Below are 12,271 nucleotides of genomic sequence, written 5' to 3'. Positions count from 1 at the left end.
CAGCTTCCCATAGCTTAGAGCCTCTACAGCTTCCCATAACTTAGGGTCTCTACAGCTTCCCATAACTTAGGGCCTCTCCATGTCTAAATCAGGCTCTGTTCATAAGTACTAATTCTATGTGTGGGTGTGTGTGTGCGCGCGCCCCCCTGCAAACCTACCAAAGCTCTAACGTTAACAAGGCCGATGATAATAGTTTCCCCGTCGTGCGTGCATGCTCACTTGTATGGCGTTGTTGCCCTGCGGGCACTGCAGCTTCAGACTACGTCACAACGGGGCACGGCAGCCAGCAGCGGTCGTCGGAGGACGAGGTTGGAGGCCAGTCGCCACAGGCAAAGTGCCTGCTGCCCGGCCAGAGACGTAACCCCTCGCACTCGTCCCCGCTGCAGCGAGCCGGCCGCTTCTGAGAGGTCGTCGTTGACGATCGTCACAAGGGAAGAGGCAATTGCTGATATTATGGCCTAAGATTAAACGGTGACGTGTAGGCGGTTTTTGATTGGTCAACCGGTCAGATGCGCGTCAAAGGGTCTCTGCTTGCTGATAAGATATTATTTTATAATTGGCTTCGATGAATTGTTAGTGACAGTTTTGAGATGCGTTCTGCTTTTGGAAGATCGCTTTATGTATTGTTGCTTAAGACATCCAACTACTTTGCAGAATTGTGGTCTAGAAAATGGTGGTTGTATGCATTTGAAAGCAATTTCAAATTAAGACCAGTGCATTTTAGTTTAATACGTTAAACGTTTCATTGTTATTCACACGTTAATCAGCGGGCAAAATTGTTATTTGTTATTTAAGGTCCCGATAATTGTTTTTTTAAAACAGCATCAAGTTTTTATCTTCATTGTGGGCATTGCACGATAGTCGTCCAGCCAAATGCCCATACCTGTCTATGGTGTTGTTAGTTAGGAATCGATTGCTCCAGTAAATGCTTCATTATACTGTTGTAATTGTTCCAAACACGCATTTGTGAAAACTGGTTGCACTAATTTGTGACGCAGTTAGGTGAGAAAGTATTGACATATCAATCATAATATGCTTGGTTAAATGGTTTTTACGTGCCTCTGTATACAGTTTAAATATGGCTTTTTGTCAGACCCTTTGATCAGAATTACGATTGATTCATTTAAATACTCATTAAAGAGTAAATCTGGGAAAATGTAGTTACGTCGTTAAACGATGTTAAGGCCATTAAAGTCAGCTGATGAAGAAATGCTTGGTTTATAGCAGCTATACTTTTATAAGGATTGGAAGTATCGGAAGGATTGGAATATTTTTGGTGTTCATAACCTTTGCAATTAACTCGTGTACGTTATGTAGGCAGAATTACATGCAATGCCAGGCTATCCTGCAGGTCCTGAAGCTGTATCTTATATGGCATGCAGAGTACAGATCTCTAATGTAGAACGAACGATCAGAAGGGTGGTGTATATTTAGCGAAGGATATATATTACGTCATAACTAAGAGTAAATAAATAAATATATATATGGTCATGTATGCATATGTGCCAACGGATACATGTTTCATCACCCATGTATGGTAGTATATATTATATCAGTGATATATTCTTATCAGGAGTGAATAATAGATCTATAATTATTCACTCCTGTTATTATGTTCTCCAGATGTTATGACATACATGTTGATCATCCATGATGCGCGTGCATAATATCAGGGCTGAATAAAAAACAAATTGGTTTCATTTTCTCGTGATAATATCAGGATATGATAATAAAATCCGATTTAGGATCAGACGTTCGGCTGGAAAATCGACTTGAACGTGCAAGAAAACACTAAAGTTAATTAGAAGTATTTTTTGTTGAGGTAACCGACATTTCCTGTTTTCTTTCAGACAAGCAGTGTGCGAAACCTCGTGTGTTTCTGCTTGACTGTGCTTTAATAATTCCAATCGACTCACAACGCCGTATTTTTCCTGTCTCGCTTTCTCTCAATGTGTTGCGTTGACTGACACGCTGTTTACGAATGTTTTATAGTATGCTTCGCGTGCTTCTCCGTGCACTGGCCTAACTCTTACTAATTCCTGGATCTGCCGATAAGTGCACAGGTGGCTGATATATGCAAGTCTCTCGCGTAGCTATAAATTCGTTACCAACCGGAATCGTTGGGAGGTCTGGGTTCTTTTCCTATAAACGTTTACAACACCACCGCATAACAAAAACGGTGCATAGCTGTAATTTACTTGCAATGTAACTAATTTGCTAAAAAAGATTCTAATTCGTCTTCAGAAGTGAACATATAGTCTATACCAATAAACGTTGGCAGTTTCTATGAATGCCCTGCTATACTAGTAATGGCTGTATTGGTTGTGGCCATTCAACAAGTTAGTTACCTGCGCGGATTTCATATATTATATCAGGAGTCTAGTATCAGTACTAGTATATTCATAATTCATATATTACATATAATCATATGTCTATACAATATTGATAGACTCCTGATTATATATCAGCTCTCACGACGCTGTCGCACAGTGATTGGCAACAGTGATTGTCTAAACGCGTGTGTGCACGCGTATATCGGGAGTGTCATAATATATCTATATTATGAATCGGGAGTGTCATAATATATCTATATTATCAAGCTCTTGATATTATGACACTCCTTACCATATAGCGGTGTACGCATCAGTCACTTAGCTTACTTATACATTTATGTTTGTGATTCGAAGATGAGGAAAGAGGGTCGCAGTACTTATTGCGCAGGCTGTGTGGTATGATCGGGTGCACGTAATTATAATAGGCAGAGCCGCGAGAAAAAATTATCAGTGCTGCAAGCATTACAAAGATATGCTATCATACACACATAGATATCAAAGGTTAATAATGACAAATTTGTCATTATAACCCCTGATAGATATTATAGATATAATTATAAAGATGGATATATATATAGAGAGAGAGAGAGATAGAATAGATAGATACATGCATATATTTGTACGTATGTATATCATACACGAAGTAACTTTATTCGCGTTTGCCAAATACTAGCATCGTAACATACGCGTCAACTGCAGAGGGTCGTGTACAATAATATATAATAGCATGAACACATGTACACTAGAAAGGGAGAAAAAGTATACACATGTTCATGATAACAGCCGGGTCGCCCTCGACGCTTATATGCCGTACCTAAAATTAATAGCGATAACAACACCGTTTCTGCTGTTCAAACACAATATTACTGTACAACACTATAATACGACCCTGCTCACTCACTCATCGCGTTCGACCCCATGCCTAGTAAGACTAAATAGGATATCTTGCCTCACTTAAAAAATTGCCGGAGAGAAAGCATCAACATGCGCGCGCGTCAATGGTTAACTCTAATAAAGCTTTTAGACTGCCAAAAAACGCATTCAATGTGTATTATGTACATTCCGTATATATGCACACGCTATTATATATAAATCGTGCCACACGTACGATGGGTTTATACATGAAAACCGAAGCGCGGCGTTCAGACGGAAACATGAACGAACGACAAAAAAGTGGTCTATAAACCCTTCACATACTCTGATTCGACTGAATTGATAATCGGGAAGAAATCTGATATCGGATATGGTGTAATCCTGATATAATGCACGCGCACAACCGGTTACCGTGTCGTGTCATGTACTGCCGTTACTTCTTGCGACATACCGCGCCACAACGCACGAACAGACAGCTAACCACCCTCGCTTTCCTACTAACGCAAGCTAGATATATATGGGGAGGGGAGGAAAGGAGGGAGATTAGTGACAGTTGACAGGCAGCCAGCCGTTACTGATTACAAATTAGTCTATATTTAGAAGCCACGTTATAGCACTGGTGGCAGTTGCCTGAATACTGTAACGTTCTACATTTAGAAGCCACGTTATAGCACTGGTGGCAGTGGTCTGAATACTGTAACCTTACATATCTATTAGAACGAGAGGCATATAGGAAAGAATAAGATGGCGATAACAGAAATACACCCGCCCCGGATATAAGTTGTAAAGCGAGATATTCTGATGGTATTTACTACCGAACCACGAAAACCGAGAATTCGATGCATCGGCTTCATCGACGCACTTTTCCTACTCCGAACTCGCATATAATACGGTAAACTTCTTGGGAACACCCACGTTATTTTGAACGCTCTCCCGATCTACAAATGAGAAGCAGGTATACTGGCTCGAACGTACATTCAATACCGCATACACGCAAGATATTACTCAGAAAACGTAACCCCGCCAACATAGATATTCTTACGTGTGGTAAGTGCGTGTTTAAAAAATATACTAATCATTTACCGTAAGTAGTACGTCTTGCACAATGAGAATAACGAGGAAAATTGATGCTCTTTGTTGGGTAATTACCACTACTATGAATATAATATATGCATTTCACCCATTCACGACATAACAATCTTATATGATATAGAGGATAACACACACACACACACACACACACACACACACACACACACACACACACACACACACACACACAAGTGCCCAAACACATGCACGCACGCGCGCACGCACATGCAAACTTGTAAAAATGAAATGTAAACAAACAGCCAAATTTTCCAATGTTTACTTTTCAAACAAAACCGATCAAATTATTAAAACGAGTTTCTACATGTCAGTTCAATTCAAATCAATACTGCCACGTTTACTCCTTCCTAATAATGCAAGGACGTTCCATCACAATTCCGTTTCATTCCTCATCGACAACCGGGGACTACGACCTTCCGGGGACACCCCGACCTTCCCTAATATGGGCCGCTACTCCCGCTTCACGCACAAGCATCCTAACGGCCCACCACCACTACCGGTGAGAATCTACCGTGAGCAAGTCGAACGACCGGAGAAGGACAGCAACGGCACGCCGCAAGCACGACTTCCACCATGTGATGACGTTGCGAGGGAACAACGCTAGCACGACCCCGGCGAGTCTTGCGCCGGCCCGCGGGACGGGGAGCGCGTTTTATTTTGGGAAGAAATTTCTCTCGTTAAATGTCACGTCTTGCTTTGAGAGGAGAAAGAGAAGGCGTAGCATCTATGTCGTTACATCTTGCCAGCACACCGGCGAGACTGGCTTCGAATACGGTTGGAAAGCGGGTCCAACCGTTCGATTGACGTTGACCAACACGCTGCTTCACACATAACACGACTCGCGCGTACATCATAATTACTCTTGGAAGTTGTGCAATAAAATATATAGGTTGTAACACAAATTGAAATAATTCACAATACTAAAATATTACATTAAGACTTACACTCACCCCCCCCTCCCCCAGTGGTTGACCTCCGACCACAACTTTCACACCAATAGTTGCGAGCCCAGAATGTGCCATAGTTGTTGGGCACAATCTTAAGACTGGAAAAGCTTGCATTATTGTTAATTGTCTAGACCCAGTCTCACTGATGCTCATTCAATATTCATCACCACCTCATAGGGACTATAACCTAAAATGTATAAATGAGATTTTTTATACAAAATGGACCCACCTGCCCCAAACGGGGAAACAGCCAATGATAAAGCCTGACACGGTAAACTCTCCCTTTTAGCTGCTGATTGACATCACAAAATACAATATATGAACTAAGCAGTGTCTAACATGCCTACGTTTTGCTCATTTTTAAGTGTTAAATGTGATAAACATTCGACTGTGGTTATATGCTTTATTACAACATACACATGCACTCACTCATACTTGCAATTATGCTTACTCTTTTACACGCTCATTCACACATTATACACGCACTTGGACTCATACGACACACGCACACACATTTGTATGCACATGAACGCCAACACAGATTATATATCTATATATCTATAACTCTATGTATAGATATATAGATACAAAGATAATATACAACTAAGATATATCTATATATATATTTATATATATATAAATATATGTACGATGTATCGTATGTATATGTATATATATATATATACATATACATATACATACATACATACATACAGACAAAAGCAATGTGAATTTCTGTAGTTCTACCACCAACACGTAACAGTAGGTATGCACAGTTTCCTCTTAGGTACACTTGGTCGCTCCAGTTCTGTACATCCGAGATCTTGACTAATTCTTTTTATCAACGACCTACAAGGAAAAATAACAGAATAATAACACTGTGAAATCAGTAAGTTTTTTTTGGTGAGTACCTCACTATAGTCGCCTTTCTATTCTTGGGTAACAAACCACACTTCAAGTGCAAAGGTTATGGCTTTCGATAATATATACTCATGGTGTCATAACTATTTACACGGTTTCAGACAATGGATCCTAGACTAACACCAAGGAAATCACCGGGTGTTCACTTCCGTGCCACACATTTCCTCCTCACTCACCAATCTGGCTTCTATCTGCTGAATGCTTGTAGATAGATATGCTTGAACCCTACTATATACTGCCATAGAGTATGCACCAAATACATTACCACCGCGTCGAACCTTTAACGAACACAGTAATAATGCTACGTTATGTGATCGAGAAGGCTTCATCGTTAACAATGATCATGTGAACAATGAGAAATTGCACGACTGACGAAACCCTCCTTCTCCGCCCACGCTCATTAAAACCTTCGCGAACGTACCTGTCGGGTTTGGCAATGCGCTGGTGCTTGGGCCCGTCGCTGCGGCGGCAGCGGCCTTCTGCTTCAGCATGGTCCAGTCGAACGTGTAGTCGTACTGGTGGTTCAATGTACGGAACAGGATCCTGAACAGCTGCCGCAAGTACATGTAGTCCGGCGCCTCCTCGAAGCGCAGGCCGCGACAGTAGTTGAGATACATGGAGAACTCGGCCGGGAAACCCTGCGGGAGTGTGAGAAAAAAAACATGAAAATGTCGTAGCGGGAAAACGCGACGATGCTAGTTGAGATAAAAGCAGCAATGCCGTAGGAGAAAACGTACTGCAGCACTAGTGTATATATATATAGAAATACAAAATGATGTAAAAGAAAACGCCACGATACTACATGTCGAGATGTGTGGAGAATACGTCTGTGAAACCCCACAGGCGAACAAACTATGCTGCAAGAGAAAATGCTGTGACACTCATCACAATACACGGAAAGACCGGCTGGGTAAGCCTGCAAGCAAAATCATGTCAACGTCATACAGGAAGACATTTATTAGATGGGAGGTCACTGCAACGGTGTGTGGCAGAATTCCTTCGGTTTCAAGCAGACCCACTCGCTAATATTCGCGCCTTGGGAACGCTTTAGCGAAGAGCTACTGCTTGCATTCATAGCATCATATACTGTCAACTCTCCCAACACCCGACCACACACAGGACTGTGCATTTAGTTTGGTTTTCTGTGCAGTTCTGTTTACAGGGTGGCATTTAACATGTCACAGAATGGGACTCGAAGAATCATCCGGCTTGACATGAGATCCGGTTTTCAGGGTGTTCAGAATTTGGAGATTTGACTGTATCATCATACAGATGCCTGTTTCCAAAAACATCACAAGTAGTAACGACGTCGCAAGACGACCTTCTAGACTTATGATATATAGTCATAACTCTTTATTTTACTGACAACGGGGGACCGTGGTAGCAGGTACTCACCTTACAGAGTACCTCCACGGGCGTCGACATCTTCTTTTCGCTAATCTTCTCATACTTCTGCTTCTTAGTTGCTGCCTGCATGAGGAATTGCGAGCAAAATACGTTTTTCATTTCTATTGAAAATTGAAATCCAAGTGCAAAGATAGAAACACTGTAAATGCTTAGAAAGCCCAAAGCTTCTGCAATCTCCATGATTGATGACTTCTTTATAACATAATTAGAATTCATATTTACATACACGAAAAAATACATCACTTACAACTAATAATAGTAGGTATAATTTTTATAAATTAAACATAACCAGTTGAATCAAAATTGTGGAGTGCAAGTACAAAATGTTATTGTCTATAAACAGGAAAAGAGAGCCTCGCCTTTAAACCCTGCCAGGGCAAACTTGTCCTGTTGAAATACATCAGCACATAGCCGAGTGACTCCATGTCGTCTCGTCGACTGAAAGACGCAAAGAGCAAGTATGACTAAAAACGACAATATGAATGCCACAGATCTCACAGTGTACCACATGTGTACACATCAACTATTGACATTGTTGCCGGAAAGGCATAACTTTCTGTACACCAATATTTTTCCAGAAGCTATGACTCATGTGAGGTGATTGCTAACCGCTTTTAAAATGTTTTTGCAAGCTGCATCATAATCTAAATGAAACGCTTCAATTTCTGGCAGTGTTCGCCATAATTAAACAGGAAGGCACGAAATCAAATGCACGTATTACGATCGCTATTCGGTTTTTAACGGCTATAAATCGTGATGAAAATATGCCTGAGACCATCCTAAATAGATCTCTATTTACAGTAGCCCGAGAAAACCTTTCAAGTGCAACTAGGTACGTAAATGCAAAATCCATTCAAGAAGGGGTCAGAGAATCAACCGCTACCTCGCATTTGGAATAGGCCTATGCTAAACTATCTAGACGTAAATCAGAACTCGACACACACCTTTGCTCAATACCGAGATGGGCATTTATGCTGGCATAGCGGGCAGTCCCTGTAAGGTTCTTATCTTCTCGGTAGGGGATGTGCTGTCGTGTCCTGTTGTCTCTGTACTTTTTTGCCAACCCAAAGTCGATCAAAAATAACTGAAACCACCAGAAAAAAACGTTACAGTGAATAAGGCACACAGGTGCATGCATCGTTTGTCATACTATGTCACTGTCTGGCACACTACACTGAAATGTAACCTATGTCACCAATACAACAGATAATATTATAAGCACTGGCACTCCTCACACAAGACACAGAATATTTTTCAAATCAGGTTTTTGGTTATTTCTCCTTGATATCTAACACTGAACAAGTGGTAAATAGTTGATCATCCTTGTTAATTCTTTTGTTATACTTGAATTAATCATTTATCAAAGTATTTGATTTTGGATCGACATGATAAACACACAACTGTATATCTCACAACAGAACATACACACCTTATTGCAGTGACGACCAATACCCATCAGGAAGTTGTCTGGCTTGATGTCACGGTGTATGAAATTTTTGTTGTGCACATACTCAATACGCCCAATCATCTAAAATGTCAAAATACAAATTAAATGCAAAAACAAAAATACAAAAATCTGGCTACTTTACAGATTCTGTCAGGGAGCACTTTAGAGGAGAGAAATCAAAACTCAAGATGTAATCTATAACAAGATGGTGCAAGGGCACATGACCTTTACTTTGTTGCTTCGCATATACTGGAAACTACTTAACCCATAGTGTGTACAATCCCCTATCCAATAGGTGTTAAAGTAATTATTGCGAAAGTTTTCCAGTGTTTTCCCAACTTTCATGATACTTACCATTATTGCTTGAGTAACAGCAATTGTCTAGAGTAACGATAAAATGCCTTAGAACCTTCGTAAACACCAAATCCAATGAAATCATGCACGATTACAATTTTGCGTTCTGTTTCTGTTTACCGTTGCCATCTCTCGGACTTTCTCGCGGTATCGCGAGACATCTATCACGGTGCAGTAATGCATAGCGTCGCACCGTAGAAATCAGGTCAGAGTGTAAACACAGGGGTTCATACTAGCGTAACAGCAGTGTAGTACTAATACCGCGTAAAGTCTGTTATTAGAGAAGCTTGTGGATTACCAGTCAGATAATATCACGGGAATGACAATGACAGAAAGTACTCTGAATTATTGACATAAAAAGTCAATAACATTTACCACACAGAATTGCACAGCCTTTTGTTTTAATTATGGACTTGGTTTGAAGGCGCCATTTGTATTTTGGATTGTTGGCATACGATAATATCCGGAGCTGGTATGATGTGGTCAAATCCATTTTTCTATGTTGCTATAATCAGTGATATTTCCACTGTCAGGTGAGCCTATCTAGATATTCAGCTATATTTAGTTTTTCTGAGTCAAAAAACTCGCAATAAGCGTTATAATTAAGCACCACTAATAACACTCATCACGGAAAGGTTGGCAATGGCAATGGAACAGTTTGTCAGGTAACTACAATGTCTCGCGTCCACTCTGTCCAAGTGAATGTGACAGTTTGACGCTGGGCAGACCCTCACTCACCTGATCGGCAAGCATTAGCACCGTCTTCATCGTGAAACGCCTCGAGCAGAAGTTAAAGAGATCTTCCAAGCTCGGTCCTAGCAGGTCCATTACAAGTACGTTATAGTCACGCTCTTGGCCATACCATCTACAAGCGCAAGGGAAGCAAACAACCTTGATGAAACACTGGGTGCTGGGTTTGACAAAGACAAATACTAAAACAACCCTGATATAGAATGTATTACGAAATGTACTAAAGCAAATGTTGAACAGATGACACAGAGCATAATAAAAAAACAGGTGATAAAGACTGTATTAAATCAAACAAAAGATTATCTGGAAAACAGCATCAGTAACAAATGAGTCACGTACTACAGCGTCCAACAACAACACAGATCTATAACTGATGACAACAAATATATGAAATGTTTTTGTTAGAGGTAACTAAATACCTATGAAAAGCTATACTATCAATTCAGCAAATGTTAAACATATTAAACTGATCTACAAGACTCTAACCACTAAACCACTATTGAAATACTGGGTTCAGTTACTACAAAGAAAAAACATTTAAAAGTGACCCAAATACCTAAACACTCAGGATATCTACATTTTCCACACGTGTATGGATCTGTATACCAGGTCTTAAATTTCACCACAGCACAGGGAGCAATTGCTGTGGTTGGCTTAGATGGAGTGAATCAACAAATAGGGAATATTGGTGCTAATTGACATAGCTGCCCTACCTGGTTGGTCTTCATGCCCTTCCCATTATAAAAAAAATTTTTGTACATATCCCTACCTGTTTCACATAAAAAGCATTGATAGAAAGCAATAGGCTTTGACATCTCTCCTTTATAGGGAATGTATGTGTTGAAGCCACTCTATCTTACTAAGGCACCCCTTCAAATTCTGATTAAACACATAGTAACACTTGCCTCACCATACAAAGTAAAAATCACGTGACATGAAAGTGATGAAACTGTTACATACACACTGTTACACCTATTCACACATACCGTATATGAGGTATGCCGACTCCTCCCATCAAAATTTTGTACACTTTACTTTCATATAGCAGCTGAGGGTGTCTAGCTTTCTGTGACTCAAGCTTCACGGCAACCTCCTGTAGATTGTAGAAGAGAGCAACATTAGTAACATCCCAAACAAGTTTGTTCGAAGTTCCCCAAAACCCATAATTTTACATACATATGCTGATAACTCTAACCAGATGTTGAGGGGCACGTGCCTGACGGTAGGCTTGATATTATTGAACAGTACTTGATTCCGGGAACCATAATTGCGATACATAAAGATTCAGAAATAAATGCACGTTCCTTAAGTTGCTTATCTCGGAGATTCTGAACAGGAACCAGTGTAGCTAAGATCAAGGCACTGGCACGATGCTGTAGAACTGATTTTGTAGAACAAAACCATATATGCCTGCATGCAGGGTTGCACACGCACGCACGCACGCATGCAGACATACAGACACTAAAAAATTTCATTTTCTTCCTTATGACTCAATCGCTACAAAACACTGTAGGTACAATCCGATGCTAGCAATAGTATAAATGACTATTGCAGAATTGCAAGCCAACCTATATTGTATTATCTTAACCAAACATTGTTACCCTATAATCCATAACTGTTTATTATGGGGTTTCCAATGTTCGTTATATATGTTAAAATGATAGAATGGGTAATCCAAAAAGATGAGGGTGGGAAACGGTGAGTAAGAAGAATTGGGTGAGTCTAATCACTGTACAACAAAACTGGTTTGAATTGCAAATCAGATGGTTAACTAATACCATATCAAGCTAATGATAGGGTAGCTTTAAAAAAAAACTTTCACTTCTGACACGGCTATGAGACAATGGTTTCATGTCAGACATTAGGCGCCCCCTATAATAGTCTCCAACGTCATGATCATTCGACTACGACACATGTTACACAGCAGTGGAGATGGTTGAAAAGGGAAGTCCAGTTGAAATTGTTGCCAACATTTTATTACATTTCTCATTCTCAATTTTCTTGCACGGTATACGATGATTAAGTCGTACATCTTCAGTAGGGTCACATTCCAAGGCCAATCTAGCTATGCCTACAGCCCTGGGGCCCGTTGTCAGAAACATCGTACAGTTAATGCTAATGTTAATGCT

The 12,271-nt window shown here is 40.4% G+C and overlaps 2 protein-coding genes across 2 annotated transcripts in view; one reads left to right on the top strand and one right to left on the bottom strand.

Moving 5' to 3' along the window:
* LOC106814004 (probable ATP-dependent RNA helicase YTHDC2) overlaps positions 1–2,310 on the top strand; it is a 30,499-nt gene extending 28,189 nt beyond the window's left edge. The window contains exon 26 of the mRNA XM_014818259.1: positions 253–2,310. Coding sequence (XP_014673745.1) covers positions 253–404 — 152 coding nt within the window. The 3' untranslated portion in view covers positions 405–2,310. The remainder of the gene's footprint in view (positions 1–252) is intronic.
* Positions 2,311–5,909: 3,599 nt separating this feature from the next.
* Positions 5,910–12,271, bottom strand: part of LOC106814012 (casein kinase I isoform alpha) — an 11,128-nt gene continuing 4,766 nt past the window's right edge. The window contains exons 2-9 of the mRNA XM_014818267.1: positions 11,129–11,235; positions 10,131–10,257; positions 9,021–9,119; positions 8,536–8,675; positions 7,951–8,029; positions 7,580–7,654; positions 6,606–6,822; positions 5,910–6,112 (exon numbers count right to left, since the gene is read on the bottom strand). Coding sequence (XP_014673753.1) covers positions 6,105–6,112; positions 6,606–6,822; positions 7,580–7,654; positions 7,951–8,029; positions 8,536–8,675; positions 9,021–9,119; positions 10,131–10,257; positions 11,129–11,235 — 852 coding nt within the window. The 3' untranslated portion in view covers positions 5,910–6,104. The remainder of the gene's footprint in view (positions 6,113–6,605; positions 6,823–7,579; positions 7,655–7,950; positions 8,030–8,535; positions 8,676–9,020; positions 9,120–10,130; positions 10,258–11,128; positions 11,236–12,271) is intronic.

The sequence above is a fragment of the Priapulus caudatus genome, unplaced genomic scaffold, assembly GCF_000485595.1.
Source record: "Priapulus caudatus unplaced genomic scaffold, Priapulus_caudatus-5.0.1 Scaffold854, whole genome shotgun sequence".
In the NCBI taxonomy this organism is placed as follows: Eukaryota; Metazoa; Priapulida; class Priapulimorpha; order Priapulimorphida; family Priapulidae; genus Priapulus; species Priapulus caudatus.
Note: the sequence above shows the minus strand (reverse complement) of the source record. Positions and strands in the feature narration are given on the sequence as shown.